This window comes from Biomphalaria glabrata, chromosome 1, assembly GCF_947242115.1.
Source record: "Biomphalaria glabrata chromosome 1, xgBioGlab47.1, whole genome shotgun sequence".
Classification (NCBI taxonomy): domain Eukaryota; kingdom Metazoa; phylum Mollusca; class Gastropoda; family Planorbidae; genus Biomphalaria; species Biomphalaria glabrata.
The window spans coordinates 7,346,828-7,365,359 of NC_074711.1; the positions used below are offsets into that span (position 1 = coordinate 7,346,828).

Consider the following 18,532-nt stretch of genomic DNA (forward strand, 5'->3'; position numbering starts at 1 on the left):
ACATGTATGTCAGATATGGAAGTGATATCATCAATTATTATATAATTGTGGGATGTGTGCATTTCTTGTATGGGAAAACAACTACAATGACAAATTATTGTATAGACTATCTTTGCTTGCCTGTTTATTTTTAACCATAGTTCTTAATCCAATAACAATAACAAACAAAATATAACAACAGTATTAAAAAAAAACAGAGCTTATCTAAAGGGGAAGAGCCGCAATATTACTAGCATATATCTTATATCTTAATATTGCATGAATAAGCTCCTTTTTTATATGAAACAAAATCAATAAATAACCACTAGTTGATTAACTGATTGGTTAATTTTTTTATTGATTCATGTATTGTCATCGACTTTAATTGTGTGAAATTTCAATTTGGTCTGAGTGGGAAGTGGGAGAAAAAGCTTGCATAAAATGTAATAAGGGGAATAACTCCACATATAAAGCCAAATCTCACAATGTAGCATTTATTTCCTTTGTTTCATACAAAAAAAAAATAATGATTAATAACAAATAATTAACTACTTAATGTTCTGGTTGATTTGTGTTTTGTTAGATAAAACAAATGATTGTGCAAAGCTCCAAATTAATCAGAGAATGGAATAGTGTGTAAAAAAATTGTACCAGACAGAGTGAGTTGATATAAGCTTTGTAAAAAAGGATTTATAGGTGCAAAACTATACTAATATTAATAACCAAATTCTAAGTTTCGATAAATTTAATTACAATTATCAAATTTTACAGGGTGCATTAAGGACATACATAATGGTGGATGTGCGGCCGAGTAGCATAAACCACTTTGCTTTCTATCAAGTTCAAATCCTGACATGAGCTGAGATGTGTTTATTGAACACATCGAAATCTATTATACACTTACTTGTATGACAAATGAAATACTTGTATTTGAAAAATAAAGAAAAAAAAACAACAATATTTTATAATGGATCTCTGCTTTAACATTGCCTGCATATTTTTTTATAGCCAAATTTTATATACAATTACAAAAACAATAAAACGCATTTAAACATTATTCATTCATGGAACCTATTTCCGAGTTTACATTTTATTACCATGATCAAATACCACAGAATTCAGTAAGGACATATATGGTGTAAATGTTACGATCATTTTCAAGTTTTTGACCAATTTCCTCAAATACATATATATAAAAGTTTAAGTTCCCTATTCAAATCTTGCGATCTATATGGCAGACGATGTTAAGATCATCTGTTTCTTTGGCCTTTACTTTTTACCCAACTAAAGTCAGGTACCCATTAGAGTTGGGTGAACTCAGGGACATCCTAAAAATCCCAGTCTTCACCAAGTTTGAGTCCAGAATCCCAGGATTGGAAGCCAAATGCTAAACCACTCAGCTACAGGGCCCCACACATATACACATTCAATAAAATCTGAATTTCTGTAAAATGTACCTTGGGTCTGATTCCCTTAGCAACCTTTACATAGAGAACGAATTTTGGACTCACTTGGAATTCAGTTGAGAATAGAAAGTCTTAGTTTGGTAGTAATACAAAAGTACTCTGTCTAATTTTATACACCAGCACTAGTAAATATATTTATTTACTTGAAATAACAGCTGTTATTTACAGACGACACTGTAGACAATTTTACATTCAAATGTAATACCGGGCCATTGAAAAAATTAAACAAAATAAATAAAATTAAAAGTTTTAAAAACTTCAAATAGAGTTTTGCGATAGTCTTCTGAACATTACTTATTTGTCTTTCATTTGCAATGGTAGCTCAAAAATAAATTTCTGCTTAATTAATAATTGCGACTTAAATCAGTGCACAGACGATGTGGAATCTTAAAGTTTGCTTGACCAATTGTTCATCCATTGGTTGATTGGTATCTCATCAGTACTACTTGCAAGTTTTCTCAGCAGGTCACTAGGTAGCCAGTGTTTTGAATAGGCTGAGATAAGAAACAAAGGCTAGAATTGTGCAACTCCAGTGTGTAATAGTGCAATATTTCAAAAAAGCATTCAAATGAATGTTGTTCAACTGTAAACATATATTCTACAACCAAAGTTGTAATGCAGGGGTTGGGGGAGGTGAGTTCAAAATCAAAAGTCCTCCCGCCCCCCCCCCCCCCCCCAATGAATGTCCCAAATTTGTTTTTACATTAAATATAACTCGTAATGATGTAATTTTGCTATTCATGTGGAGTCAAAAATACTAGACAGCATTGATCTAAATTATGTTATATAGATGACCTTTGCTGCACAGAAAGCACGATGTGAGGCGATATGAATTGAGATTTGTCACTTGTGCATTATCTCACCAATAAACAACTGTATTTTTCATTAAAAGAGTCTTAATTATTATTATTTCTTAATTTTACTTATATACTGTATCAATTGTAGCCAGCACAATGACCAATCGCCCCAACTATTAGAGCTGGGTGGACTAAGAACCAACATAAAGATCCTAAAATTAAAATACCAGTCTTTGCCAGGATTTGAGCCTGGCACCCTTCAGTTAGGAAGCCAAGTGCTTTTCCCCTCAGCCATCACACCTCCAATCTCACCTTATAGGACAGACATATTACCAACTACTAAAGTGATTACTATAATGCTAATTCAGGAAGACTTACGAAAAGTTGCATGATAATAGCAGATTCGTTCAAAGACTTTCCTCAGACCCACTTGACTAGCGTAGAACATTGGGCCACCTCTGTAACGTGGGAATGCAAAGCCATATTGCCTAGATTCAAACAGAATATTTTAAAAGTACAAAAAAAAAATTAAAAAATAATAAACTTCAACATATTTAGCCTAGATCAATGGTACATTTATCATGTCCTTACAATGAAATATTACAGACACTTCAGAGTTATCAGGCCAGAATTTTAAAAAATGGCAGATGTAGACAGAGATACACAAAGATCATGTGGACGGCAATAAGGACGAAAAACTTATATACAAACATCAGCATTGACTGGGGCATTAGAAACATTTATAGAAAAAGCTTGCTGCCTACAATGACATACTGGGTACAATGGTCTAATTCACTAAATATTATATTGTTGGTATGCTCTATCTTATCTTATCTTATATATTACAGATGTTACTTCTAAAAAACAAGATAATTACATCCTACGCATTTCATGTGTCAATCTAGTCATGCATGTTAATCAATTAATTACACTCTGCTTAGTTGTTGGTTTTCCTGTCTGATTCAGGCAACCCATTCCATGTGCCTATATCTTTGTGTCTGGGGTACATATTCCAAGCACTAGGTCTGTGTACAAAAATCCCTTCGATCCAGGGTTTTTATTGAAAATTGTGAAAGTAACATTACTTATGATGTGAGTTTTTTTTATAAAGAGATGAGATGTATCAAAGTAAAATACTGAAGCTAATTTTGCAAAGAGTGCCCCCAATTATTTCTCCATTAACAAATGTATTTCTTTTCTAATTACTTTCAGAGTTCTAAATGTTGTCAGAAAATATAATATAACTGTCTTCAGATAAAGACATTGAATGCAGATTACCAAAATTACATCAATTTAAAGTGTTTTTTTTAAGTTATTAACTTATGATTTCCTTACCAAATGACGTCAATATCGCTTGGTTTTTCTGCAACATTCTCTTCTAGAATCTTGAATCCTTCATTGATTGTGGCATATAGACACCTTTCAATAACCTCCTAAATATGGGTTAAATATAGGTTATGTTCCATGAAAATAAATTAAAAAATTAAGAAAATAACTTATACAAACAAACAATATAGAAATATAAAAAGTAATCAACCTAACAGTGAAATGAAGGGAATGTAAGATGTACAGTGCTAGCAGTGGCAAATTTGAAGATCCTCACAGGCCAAAATGCAAAGCTTAATGAAATTAAAATTTGGTTGGTGAATCAAGTAAATCAATCTGTTTAAATCATAATGGACCTTTTTAACTCTTTGGCTCTGGAATTAATTCGGAATTATTTGCCACTTTTGGACGGAATTAATTTTTCCGCCATTTCAGAGTGCGCTACTTTGCTTCGATATAACTTGTATAACTTTTTTATTTATTATTGGAAAATAATAAACTTGATATAGAATTAAAGAGAAATGGATGCTCTTTCCATTTCTTATGTTTTCTAGTTTGCAAATTATGTTGTTTTTGTAATTTTGGGTTTTGAATATAAACATTAAAAATGAAAAACTCACCAACTGACATTGAAAATATCCATCCAAGTGCATGTTTAAAGAAATTTATTGTTCAAATTGAATAGAAATATCTTTTTTTCTCATTGTTATCCATTTGTTTACAGAACACCACAAAAGAAACAGCAATAGATGCAAAAAATAATAAACTGGAACTAATAATCCAATGTCACTACTTTAACGAAAAAGCCCATAAAAAAAGCAACACGCTTGGAACAAAACACTTTTACCCTAAAACTAGTCTAACTGTACAGCATATATATATTTATAGTATTTTCTTCTAAAGTTCTTCATGTACTTAGTATATAAATATTCCTTCTAGTTGTGATATTCATGGAAGCAGTCAATATGAATGTGTGGGTTCGACTCCCATCCAGCGCAAACATAAACCGTTCTCCCTGACCCAAAGTGTTTACATACTCTGTCTTTCTTTATAGTTATAGGTCTCCATTCTCTGAAAATGGATCTTATTCTAGCAGGGGTGTTCCATTTAATCCTATGGTCAGCATAGCTATTTATTTAGCTAACAAGACTATCAACAATGTGATTGTCAATGAAAAAAACATTCCATCTCAATAGATGCAGTGCTGACTAAGTCTAGGTTGACAATCCAATTTCTTGGTGGAATAAATCTGAAATTGTTCTGTTTCAGTGCCTAGATGATAGATCTAGAGATCTACATCTATCTGATTAGATTTAGATCTAGATAATGTAGAGACAGCTAAACTAGTTCTAGATCTACATTGAACATTAGCTGGGGGTGGAGCTGCTTCATCAGCTAATAAACTTCATCATTACTAGGCCTAGGCCTAGGTCTAGACCTATAAGTATAAATTAATTTACTAGATCTAGATCTATATAATTAGATTTATCAATATCACCATCAGATGAAACAAAACCACTGTCATCTGAATTCTTATACTTCTTTATCAAAGAAATATTTAGATCTACAAAGTTTATATGGCCTTGGTTGAAGCTCCATATTAAAAAAAAACACGCACACAGAAAAAATAAATGTCATCTCTTTACAAACTTCGTACAAAATAAAAACACGTTAAATGAAGGAAATTCCGGATGTTTAGCAAAGGGAAACTATTCTAGATAAACATTAAGCAATAAAAAACAAGAATTGGAGAAATGGAAACGAAAAAAAAAATTTGAAATAGCCGATGCCCCCAGCGTTGGTCCGACTTTTTTCCCCTTTTTTAAAATCAACGCCCTGTGCGTTGGTGCGGAGCCAAAGAGTTAACTTAGGATTTAACCACATTGTTTAGTTTACACTGTTTTGATGAGTTGGCTACCAGGACATTTGTTGGGGAAAATGAAGATGGTTGATTATTGTTGTTCTGTTTGAAGGACACTTTGGTAAATGATTAGAAAATATAGAATATTCTCTGCTCATGTTACTTAATTTTATCTTGTAATAAACTGTATGCTTGGCATTTAAAAACATATCAATACTAATTCAACTGAAGATCATCCTCTTTTTTTTAAAAACATGAATTTTCAGAGCTATAAACAGCACATTAATGTAAAAAAAATACCTCAGAAAAAGGATTACGTTGTGCTAGAAGTTTGAGTTAGGATAAAAACACTGGATTAAAAAAATTCAGAAACCTGTGCAGTAATCTCCCTTCTTTTAATTCCCAGATTCTGGCAGTGAGTTTGGATAATGTCAAGGACATCCAAGTCTGGAATGGGTTTCCTCGGATTGGCTGGATCATATCTGTACCAGCCTCGGCCTGCAACATTGTAGATGGGTTTAATTTTTAAAAATCAAAACTAGTTCCAAAATTTTCTTCTTAAATCCTGCTGAGCCACTAGAAATAATTAAAACGAATGAAACCAACATTGATACCAATGAACTGGTTGAAAAGAATGTGAAATATATTTAACATTGTAATTGTAATTGTAATTCTAAAATTTTAATAGATAAATTGAAAATTAGCATTATTCTGCAGAAGATAAGAACACATTCAAAACAAATATTTGGTATAAGGATTTAAGGACATCTTAGGAAGAGTTAGCTGCAATATATAATCGACATTTAGTGGGAAGAGTAAAAGAATAAAGCCCTAATGAGAATACAGCCCTAATGAGAATACAGCCCTAATGAGAATAAAGCCCTAAATGAGAATAAAGCCCTAATGGGGACTAACTTTGCAAACAAACAGTTGGCCTATTATATTTCCTGACCAATGGGTTTAATTGCTTCTAAAAGAACTTTTTTTTTAACATATTAGGTCATAAAAATTACTTATATCACTTTTTTTTGGTTAAGATTTATCTGAATCATCCAACTAGAGGATATGTACCTGTTTTGATTCCATTTCGACCTAGTTCATAAAGTTTGTCAGGTAAGGAACAGTACCGTTCCGCATTCAGATATTTCGTTTCAGCGGTAAGGTTTACTCCCAGTGCTTTCGCTTGTTCTTGTCGGATACGCCAACCTACATCTAAACCTAAACAAGATATATACACAAACACTGTGTTAAACAACTTTATACAGTGGTTTAAAAAATACAAATTTTACTATTTTTAAGACAATAAGGGATTTTTTTCCTATGACACTTATACAGGACTGACAAAATAAAAACTAGTTAGTCAAGCGCAACGCAAAAACTAATTAACTTCATATCAAAACCAGCCTGCACAGCCAGATTCAAACCTAAAAGGGAAATTACTTTTTTTTTCTTTTCTTTTAATGGGTTAAATTTACTGTAAACTTAGTTGGCAATAACTACAAACAACTTTTAAACAAGAATTATTTAGAAAGTATTTTAAAAACCTGCCTGACAAATCTAAGACTTTAAACACGCCCATGCTCATTCCAAAGTCTTCCATGATCTGATCAATATCATAAGGTGAGGCTCCCTCTTCTACTAAATACACCGCCTAGGTTTAAAAGAAAAATCATAAGTTATTTCATGTAGCAAGCCACTGATTATTACTTCTAGTATCTTTTTCAATTTAAAAATGTTTATATATGGTAATTTAATCCTTTTTTGTGTGTTAAAAATTTAAATGCAAATCAATGAGAAATTTAGTTTTTATTAAAACTGTCAATGAATGTTGATCTTAAATTTCAACATTTAAGAACGATAATGTGAATATTAATCAAACCTCAACACAGCACAACTAATCATCAAAACTATTGTTTACCTCGACACCAATTTTGTTCATTCTGTTAGCAATAAATCCATCACAAGTTTTTGAAAGTACAGAAACCTGTTTAAAGTTAATAGATTTACAGATTTAGTATGATAAATGAAATGTTCACTTATTTAAAGCATACACAAAAATTATGAATGGTCTTAGAGTAGATAAGTGCAGAACTAAGAGGACTTGAGTTAAAATTACAGTTTAGATGAGATTTGAATTTCGGGACAATCTTGAGCCCTACAAACTCTAATGGACAACTGACTATTACTAGGGATGTAAACAAAAGCTTAAAGAAAGCTGTTGCTAGCATTTATTGCCTTTGACACACCATGCAAAAATGTGTCATACCCTCAGGGCTTTGGGACACACTTTACTTTTTCCAAGTCTCCATCATCAACCTAGCTGTTGATGGCACTCAATTAAACTTTAAGCTCCGCTGGAAACTCCTTAACATTCAAACAACTCAGAATGAATTATTGATGATGAAATAATGAAGCAATGTCTTCAAATCAAAAGATCAAAAACAGGCTGCTGCCTGTTCATGTGGTATGCACTATGGACTGTCCTGAATTCAAACCCTATCTTATTCCGATAGCTATTGCCCTGCAGAAAGTTTGGACTCAGGATGTCATTTATGAAGAAACATTTGAAACTTGTAAAACAAAGCAAAGATTATTTCTATAGTAGATAGTCTACATCTAGCTTTGCAAAGTGGCATCTCTATTCAGAATGAATATTGCACAAAGTAAAATAGATTAGTGAATTGTGCTAAAACTTGTATAAAAAGTCATTCAAATTTTCAATAAGAGCATTAACTAATTGGGAATCAAACCTTTCCTATTTTCCTGCCTAGTTCCATAACTGTGGCAACTGTTTCTGGAGATGTCTTTGAACCATAAACATTTTCCACCAATCTCATTATATGCGCTGGAGCGAAAAAGTGAGTGCCTGCAACTTTGTCTGGCCTTGAGGTTGCTGAAGCAATCTGACAAATATGAACAGATTAAACTTTCTATGTACGGTAATCAATATTTTAGCAAACATGAACAATACAGTTTTGGTATAAATCTTTTCATAAAGTTAATGAACAGATATATTATTAATTATTATTATCATTTACTTTATATGGACATTAATGAAATTCAATGCAAATTATTTTTAAGTTTTAATTACTGGTCATCTTATCTTATCTTATCTTATATAATACAGACGTTACTTCAAAAAAGAAGATGATTACGTCCTACGCGTCATGCATTTAGTCATGCATATTAACCAATGACTTAAATTCTGCCAAGTCACTGGTTTTCCTGGCTAGCTCAGGCAACCCATTCCATGCTCTAATAGCACTAGGGAAGAAGGAGTATTTGTACAAATTTGTCCTAGCATATGGGACGAGGAATGTGCCTTTATCTTTGTGTCTTTCAGAGTATTTTATTAAATTTTGTTTTTGTATTTGAAGATTATGGTTCAGTGTTTTATGTATTATTGCTACTTTACTTTTGAGCCTTCTGTCCTGAAGGCTTTCTAAATTTAGTGATTTTACTAAAGGAGTTACTCTAGTCAAATGTGAATATTCGTTTGTTATGAATCGCACTGCTCTATTTTGTGTCTGTTCTAGTTTCTTAATGTTTTCTTGAGTTGAGGGGTCCCAAACAGAGGATGCATATTCTATTATTGGCCTAACCAAGGTTAAATAACATTTTAGTTTTATGTTCTTATTTGATTTATAGAAATTTCTTTTAATAAATCCTAATGCTTTGTTTGATTTTTTTGTAGTTTCATCAATATGTGGATTCCATGACAGTTTTTCATTTATTATAACACCTAGGTATTTTGCGTTTTTAGTCTGTGTTACTGGTTTGCCATGAATAAGATAAGTGGAATTAATTTGTTTTAGTTTTTTTGTTAGTCTTAACAACTGACATTTTTCTGGGTGGAAAGACATGCTCCAATTTGATTCCCATTTCTGTAATTCATCTAATTCTCTTTGTAAAATATCTGTGTCTTGTGTTGTTTTTATTGTTCTATATATTATGCAATCGTCTGCAAATAATCTGACTTTTGTTCCTGAAGTAATGCAATTTGGTAAATCATTTATGTAAATTAAAAATAGTAGTGGACCCAAGACTGTTCCTTGAGGTACACCTGAGTTTACTGTTATCGGTGTTGATTTAGAGCCATTTATTATTACAGTTTGTTCTCTCCCTATCAGAAAGTCTTTAATCCACTGATGCAGTGGACCATTAATGCCGAAATATTTTAATTTTTTAAGCAAACTATGGTGGTGAACTTTGTCAAAAGCCTTAGAAAAATCTAGTAAGATAGCATCTATTTGTTCACTATTATCTAAACCTTTTGAAAAATCATCAATTAGTCCTATTAGTTGTGTTTCACATGATCTATATTTCCTAAAGCCATGTTGGTATGGTGTGAGGACATTATGTTTGTCTAAGTGGTTTATGATGTTGTTACATATTATGTGTTCTAGGATTTTACATGTGATGCTGGTAAGTGATACTGGTCTGTAGTTTCCTGGGTCAGATTTTTCTCCTTTTTTAAATAGGGGGGTGACATTAGCTTCTTTCCAGTCCTTTGGTACTCTGCCCTGGTTAAGTGAAGCCTGAAAGAGTATTTTGAACACTGGGGCTAGCTCATTACTTAGTTCTTTGAGTAATCTAGCTGGAATACCATCAGGTCCAGAAGCTTCATTTGGTTTGGTGTTGGCTAATAGTTTTTGAATTCCATTTTCTTGTACTACTATAATGTAATTATTACTATCATGTAATTATTAAAATGATTTACGTTTGTACTTTTTATTTACAATTATTTACCTTGTCAATGTCCAATGTTGAAGTATTGGAACAAAGAAATGCAGTTGGTTTGCATATTTTATCCAACTTGGCAAAAACTTCTTGCTTTAATTTGAGGTTCTCGAAAATTGCTTCAATTACCTGGCCACATGAAAATATACATATATTTTTAAGCCGCCTAAAAAATTTACACAGCCACATATATTCATATATCTTAATATAAATATTAAAAAAAAAAAAAGGACAACATGAATAATTGTGCAATGAAATCATCTGTTAGGTGGCTGAAGGCCTGGTTTAAGTATATTTGTTGAAAAAATATCTTATACAAGAAGATCAGTGCTATGAAAGGAGTAGAAGGTTTGTTAATCACATCCTTTTGCCTAGTTCTAGAATGGTTTTTATTCTACTTTCTTCCATCCACAGCTAAACTATTATCACATTTAACATGTCCTAACAGTTTCACACTTTTATGGCAGAAATATGTGCACTTGGAAGCATAACAGATGATAGTAAAACTGAATAGTTACAAGCAAATAAAGACAACTAGTCCACCTTAGGCCACTGCAACCTATGTAACCTCAGTGGGCCCCGCACTTTCATAGGACCCGCGCTAATTCAAGGTGTATAAATTAATAAATTAAACCATTTTACAACTTAAAACAGATTTCCCGCGCTCTCCTGTTGATTTACCAGGAGCTCCTGGAAATCTCCCAAAATTGCAAAATATATGGAAAAGTCCATAAAATATATGGAAATATATAGACCAAAGTTGTCATTTTGGGGTGTCAAACAATATGGAAAACACCAATCCAACGTGCGATAGATAAAAACGTGTAATCTGGTGAAAGAAGCTTCTCGCGCCTCAAACTAATGAAGAATTACTTGAGGTCAACAATTTTCAAAGATAGATTGAAACATTTGGTAATTCATGCTATTGAGCGTGATCAATGTAGGAAACAGAATTATTATGATATACTGTATGACTTTGCTACACGCAAGGCTCGTAAAGTAATTCTGTACGTAGTAAAGAATGAATAAAATGCATAGATGAATTTATTTTCTAATACAAACTCTTAAATTTCACTTATTATCCGCTTCCCTACCCAAACTTGGCCCCGCGAAATCCGTTTCGCATAGGGCCCCACAATGGTTAAGTTCGGCTCTGCTATTTAGTGACCTGTAAATATACATAATAGATTACTTGTTCTCTTTCCATGAATTCTCTCGGTCACAATGGTTAAGTCCTGCGCTGCTAATTAGTGTTTGTAAAATGTTTGCTTGTAAAATATTTTACTTGTTTCGGATGTTCCTTAAGAGTTGAGGATAGTTTACTTCCTAGTCCAAACCTCCCGCAGGACGAAGGGGGATGGGAGCGGTCAGGGTTTGACAGTCCAGAGCACATCCATCCGTATTGACGTGTGAATACCCACTTGTTCCCCCCCCCCCCTCTTGTTTTTTCGTGGGGTGACTATCCGCAGAAATAAGAGAGTGATCTTTCCTTTCCTTCTACTTCTCGTCCAAACTCTTGAGGGAAGAGGAGAATTATATATATAGATGTTTAAAGAGACTCTATACACAAAATTCACTAAGATCTTTTAACTAAGGCACAAAAATGAATTGTCAAAGTTAATTACAATGTCAACATCTTTCACTTTCTCTAGCTGTGCTGTCCCTTGTAACATACGCAAACACTCTTGACGTTTTTCTAAGGTCATTTTGCCAAGCTGAACACTTCCTCTAAAAATCTGGTCAATATTAGTCTGAGCTGCTTTCAACAGCTGAAACAAAAGGACAAATATTTTATAATAATCAAATCAAATGTAAAATTTGAAATGGCATTTATTTTTTCACAAAATATATGAATATTGTAATCAAATTAATAAACATTTTGTTTGTTTGTAAAATGTTTTACATGTTTCGGATGTTCCTTTTAGAGTTGAAGATAATTACTTCCTAGTCCAAACCTCCCGCAGGACGACGGGGGGATGGGAGCGGGCAGGGTTTGAACCCTGGACCATCCATAAATCTGAACGGCAGTCCAGCGCACTAACCGCACAACCAGGCAGCCATCCATTTGTAGGTAAGAGCCCATTTTAAGTGTGTTAAATATTTAGTTTGTAAAATATTTCAGCAAAAAAATTTTAAAGTTCACTGACATAAACTGTTTTAACTCTAAATCAAAGGGAAAGAAAAATCAAATACAAATGAAACCTTTTCATTTTGCTCCACAAGTGTAACTGGGATCCCTGCTCTGAGAAGACAAACGGCTATACCAGAGCCCATCGTTCCTGCACCTATGACTGCAGCAGATCCTACAGTTCCTGGCTTTGTGTTAGCTGAGCTGGCACCATTGGGAAGTCTCCACTAGAGATAGACATACTTTTTTTTTTAGTATTATGCAATCTCTAGCTAAAAAGTAAATATTAAGAACAATGTAAATTTTGAGAAAACAGTAAAATTACCTTAGCCGCTGAGCGTTCAGCAAAGAAAGAATATCTTAAAGCAGCTGACTGTGAGCTAGTAATCAGTTCAGTAAATAAACTTCTCTCCAACTGGGCTGCTGCATCGTATGGAAGCTTGGCTGAGCCTCTTATTGTCTTCAAACAACTCTAGTAATATTGGACAATGATTAAGAAATTAATAAATACAGAATATGAAAATGTCAATTATCTTGTCCATTAAAAACTTAAAATTAAGAATCTAATCAATTTGTCAATTTGAACTGACCACAAGGAATCGTATGAAAGCAAATGAAGAAAATGTTTTACCACAGGAGCAATCAATCCTTTATACTTTCTTTTTACTTCTTTCAATGCATCTGGAAAAAATATTTAGACTTGATTTTTACATCATTGAAATGATTATAATAATTTTTTTAACAATTTTTTTCCTAAACTTATTTTCATTAAATGGATTCTTTGGGAGTTGGTGATTGAGTGATCACGTGCATGGCCTCTGAACCAAGGTGTCTCAAGTTTCAAGAGAAGAGTTCTTTTATTATTATATTATTAAGCTTCTATAGCAGTCACAAGAATACAAGTGAGTAAAGTTCCTAATAGATGCTATGTCTCTTAGTACAAGTGAACTGGAGATTATCTATTTTGAATATGGGCAAAGGTTTTGTTTCAGGGACAATAAAACTTTTTCCAATTAAGACAAGAACTTTTCAATTTGTTGTAAACTGATAAGCCACATTGACTTTTATTTCAAGAGAACTACAGAACATTTCTATTGCAACTAAAAAAAAATGAAATTACATTTAACATTATTTTCATTAGAATGGAGGCATTGTGGTTGAGTGGTAAAGCATTTGGCCTCTGAACCAATGAGTCTTAGATTTATATTTAGTTTTTTAGCATGTCCCAGAGTCTAATGAACACCTGACATTTGCTAGGGAAAATAAAAACACACTCAGGCTATAGAAACGGATGACATTTACCTTATATGCCTAACTTCATTAAACCAGTGTACACAATTTTATTTTTTCTTAAGAAAAAACATCTTTGGACTAAAAAAAACAACTAAATAATGAATTTAAAAATTTATACCATCATAGTATTTGTCCACAAGATCAGCATTTTTCACTTTTTTTGTCCGCAGCCTTAGTGAGTCAAGCGGCTTTCCAATAATGCTTGTTGCAAAAGTTTTTGCCTCTTGAAGAAGATCATTCTCAACAATCTGATCAATTTAATAAGAATAAGTCATTTTAAAACACAGAATTATTAATAAACAGATGGTAATGCTGACGTGGACCATTGTAGTTAAACTGAATTTCCATTTGTTTGGACCAATAAAATTATCTTATCTTATATAAATAAAATGTTAATGTATAAAAGTAATTCGTTAATTAATGTTAAAGAACCCAGAGCTTGAAACCAATGTTTCTGACATAAATCTTATCATTTGACTCAGACTAAGACATTAAAGGAGGCATAGCAACTGAATGATAATGCACTTGGGCTTCCAAACTGAGGGGTCTTGGATTTGAATCTCGGGTGAAGGCTGAAATTTTTAAATTTAGGACGCATCTGAGTCTACCCAATCTAATTTGACATTTTCTGTGTAAAGTAATGGTGGTTGGACATTGTCACACTGTTCCTTGTTGACTGTTGACTAAAGAAACAGATGACCTTTATATCTGTCCTACAGATCGCAAGGTCTGAATGGGGGTACATTTCTTTTTCCTTTCAGGCATTAAAAGAAAGTCCAGTCCACAAGAAATCTCTATTAACAAATTTAGAAACACATTATAAGTTTCAAGTTCCATGATCTCCACTCACAAAACGTAAATGATGCGATCATTTGCAAACTTCAGAGAAGGTAAAAGCTATTTTGAAGCATTTAGTCTAATGTTGCATTTAAATACAAATAAGTAAAGTTGTTGTTTTTAGATGGTAAGAAAGGATTAAACTTCAAATGTGTAAATGTTTGTTTATAAAATTTTTTTATTTATTTATCAGCTTATTTAAGAAACCATTATAAAACAAGGAATTCTTATAATTAGAAGCAAATAAATTTTCTACACTTCGAAAAGCAGTTTCAAAGGAAGAGAAAATCTTAGAAAAAAATATTTCACTATAATAACCACCTTATCAACTATTCCATACTTCACAGCTTCTTGTGCACCTAGTTGTCTGCCAGAAGTAATGATCTCCATAGCAACTGGCAATCCAGTCAGTCTTGGGAGACGAATAGTTCCTTCAGCACCAGGCAAAAGACCAAGTTGAACCTCGGGGAAACCAAATCTAGGAATGAATTTAAAATTAGGAACTATTACCTGGACTACAAAAGCTGTTTTTGTAAAAGAAGATCATTCTGATCAATTTAATTAGCACAAGTCTTGTATGCTCTTTTTTTTCTTTGGTCAAAATTTTAAAACGCTAGATTTTTAAAAACTAACTTACAGTGTAATTGTTAATTTAGTTATTAATATTAATTAGTTCCCCTTTCAGAGCTTGTGATCTATAGGGCAGAGGATATAAAGGTCAACTGTTTCTGTGGCCCATGGTTAATGAGGGTGTCATGTAACAAGAACAATTAATATTAATTAAATATTTAAAAGGTTTTCATTTAGAGACAGAACTTTACTAATAGACTATTGTTCTAACATCCTCTTAAGCTAGCAACAGTAAAGATAATACATTTCTTAAATAAATATTGGATTGTGCAGTTTGCTCGCTGGACTGTCATTCAAACTTATCGATGGTCCAGGGTTCAAACACTGCCCGTTCCCATACACAATCGTCCTGCTCGAGGTTTGGGCTAGGAAGTAAACTATCTTTGACTCTAAAGGAGCATCCAAAACATGTAAAACATTTTACAAACAAATAACTTTACTTTAAAAGATTAAAGTTAAACAAATATGAAAACATAATTATTGAAAGAAACATTTGTTTGTTTCTTTAATAATTACATTATTTAAATAAGTTTGAATAAGTTTAATTATATAAGAATGTCTTACTTTGCTTTCTTATCCGAGATTCTGTAATGACAAAAGAGTGCTATTTCAAGTCCTCCCCCTAAGGCTACTCCATATACAGCACTGATCACAGGCTTGCTACTTGATTCTATTGCATGGCCAACGTCTGTTATCCCAAGCCCTTGAGTATATGAAACAGATTTCCATTTAAACAAAGTCTACATTTTTTCTTCTTTGATTTTATAATATAATACTAAAAATGTTTTAAGTAAAGATTTGTACGTTTAGGATTTACTGTTGTCATTGCTTATATAGGTTGTTTGTACAAACAGATACACCTAGCTTGTTGATATTTTCTGTATTAAAGGAATGTCTATAATTTATAAGATCTTATCCTAACCAACATTTAGATGGGGCTGAGTCATGAAACTTAAAATAACTTCTCGTTAGATAATGAGATTAATACAATCCATGACATTTACATGTTTAATTATCTCCCTTTTCAAACTCTAACTGTCTCGCTATGTTTAAACTAACTAATCATATTGTATTGAACTTGGTATAAACTGTACTACAGGTAAGATTACCTTTAATAGGTTTGGAGAACGCTGTGATATCAGCTCCTGCACAGAATACTTTCCCTTTACCAATGATTATAACAGCTTGTACAGAATCATCTTGCAATGCTTTTAATATTCCATCATACAAGCCAATGGTTACATCAGAACTAGAAGACAAAAAAAAAATTAAGAGAATCTATAATAAATAATAAGATTTAGAAAGATGTAAAACCAGGGTTCCAGTCAATTGGTCCACATCAGGACCTCATTTAATAATTTAAGTCGCTGGTTAACATGCATGACTAGATGCATGATGCATAAGAAGTAATCTTCTTCTTTTTTGAAGTAACGTCTGTATTTTATAAGATAAGATAAGAAGAAGATCATTAAGGTGGTCTAAGAAATCGGTTGATGCAATTTACAAAATATTTAATTTCAAATAAAAGTCACTTTTTAAAATTGGTTTTTTTTTTCAATGTGAAGAACTCTGAACAAAATTTACATCCCTCAAGTTTTGATTTGTCTTCATTGGATAAATAAAATACACAATTATTTTATTTGTTGTTTTTTTTTTTTTACTTTAACATCAGCAAGCTAAATATGGTAATAACTCTGCACAGGCAATTATGGTGTGCACTAGCAAACTGTTCATCAGTGGAGTTGGATGGACTGTTTAGATGAGCAAAGAGAGAGAGCTGAGATTTGGCTAAAGTGATTAGAAGAGATATGGTCGGAGGTGTTTGAAATTAAAAAGCCATCCTTCTTTCTACATGAGGACTGGAATATGACCTGTATCAACACTGGGAAGGATTTTGTTGGTCTGTATTAAGGTTTGGTAGGAAAAGACTGTTTGAACTCAGGGCAAGACTCTAAGTGTTTTGAAGGTTGAAGTCACTGTGTGTGCTTGGTTATTGTTAATAAATACACATGTTACTGTTAACCATTCATTGAGTTGCCTGCTTTAAGTTTACAACAATATCTTATATTGATTATGAACACTATCCATAAAAGTTAGCTCTATTTTACCTTAAAGCATTGACTGGAGGATTATTAATTTCTAGCACTGCAAACTGGTTATCAACTCTGTAGTCCACCATTTCTATTGTGTCTAAAAGTGAAAGTACTATTTTATATAAATATATCAATTATTATAATTACAGTTTATTTATATATAATTCTGAAACATTAATTTATAACTAAGTCAATAATAATTTAAAACTTGAAAAAATAAAATTAAAGCTACATTTAACAATTAAATTATTTTTTTTAATTAAACAAAATTAATCAGTTAAGGAAAAAAAAGGCTCTGAGAAGAGATAAATTGACAATGACAGAAGCCATTTTATTGACATAAGATTTACGCTGAAGTAGATATGATGGTTTTCTCTCTATATATATATCTTTTCTGGCTCCCTTCGATGCGTTGTTTCCCATAGATTTACAGCAATATTACAATTGAAGCGTTACTTCTAAATCTAGATCTTATTCTAAATTTACTTCTTTAGATATTTTTTACTTTTATTTCAGTGCATCTAGCTAGATTAGGTTTAAAAGTCTACATCAAGTAAATCTATACAATAAAGTAGTATAGTAGTGCTATATAAAGTATATATATTAAATCTATACAATATAGTACTTAGTAGACTAATCTTAATCTAGATACTATTAGTAGCTATAAACACTATGACAAGTCTACTCTATACTTATTATTAGTAGTAATATATAAATATTAGTTTGTATTATAGATCTAATTATTATACTCAGATTATACTGTTACTACTGTCACTTAGTGTGGTATACTGTCTAAGTCTAAGACTGTCTTAATATAACTGTCTATACTGTGTATAGTAATAGATAAAGAAATAGTCTATAGTATATTTAAGTATATATTTAAACTATTTAAATTGGGTAATGTACACCATATTATAACTAGATCTATTTCAGATTACTCGAGTCAGAGAGTCGTGGTCTGAGACTTTTATATTTTATTTAAAGGAGTCTGAAGTGAAGCAACTCAACTCAAGCAGTTTTCTTCTCGTTGTATACAACTTTATAACCTTTGAACTTATCTGCACTTTAACCCTACCAGTACACAAGAGTGGTCCCTTAGACATATAAATATATTATATAGGTCTGTGACGAGGGTGTCGAAATTGACCCAGGAATTAGCGTAATATATGCAGCACACAACCGCTCCATAATGGACCCACGCTGGCAAAACTACCTTACAAGTAACCATGTTCTGCAGGAAGCCTGAGTTGACAGTCTAGATTCTAGATGCACTACTTATCATTCAACAGCTATGCTGGTTGGTAGCCTCCAGCTTGCAGGCCCGGCAAAGTAGGCAGCCGCTTAGGGTCGCCAATTGGTAGAATCTAGTGGCCTCGCACAGA

At 32.4% G+C, this 18,532-nt stretch overlaps 1 protein-coding gene across 3 annotated transcripts; it reads right to left on the bottom strand.

Annotated features, from left to right (window-relative positions):
• Positions 1-94: 94 nt before the first annotated feature.
• LOC106068419 (peroxisomal bifunctional enzyme-like) lies at positions 95-18,207 on the bottom strand. 3 transcript variants are annotated; one of them, XM_013227767.2, is made up of 19 exons: positions 18,089-18,207; positions 17,166-17,238; positions 16,167-16,306; positions 15,622-15,760; positions 14,749-14,905; positions 13,709-13,838; positions 12,929-12,978; positions 12,623-12,769; positions 12,372-12,524; positions 11,795-11,938; positions 10,179-10,298; positions 8,180-8,332; positions 7,348-7,413; positions 6,978-7,080; positions 6,501-6,647; positions 5,803-5,927; positions 3,578-3,675; positions 2,621-2,730; positions 95-1,939 (listed from the first exon to the last, which is right to left on the bottom strand). In XM_013227767.2, exons 2-19 carry the CDS (start codon positions 17,234-17,236, stop codon positions 1,833-1,835), a joined length of 2,160 nt encoding a protein of 719 aa, XP_013083221.2. In that variant the 5' UTR covers positions 17,237-17,238; positions 18,089-18,207; the 3' UTR covers positions 95-1,832. The 3 variants fall into 3 exon arrangements, with proteins under 3 accessions (XP_013083221.2, XP_013083219.2, XP_013083220.2); XM_013227765.2 differs by having other exon boundaries at positions 17,166-17,247; XM_013227766.2 differs by having other exon boundaries at positions 17,166-17,247; positions 18,057-18,182.
• Between the last annotated feature and the right edge of the window lie 325 nt (positions 18,208-18,532).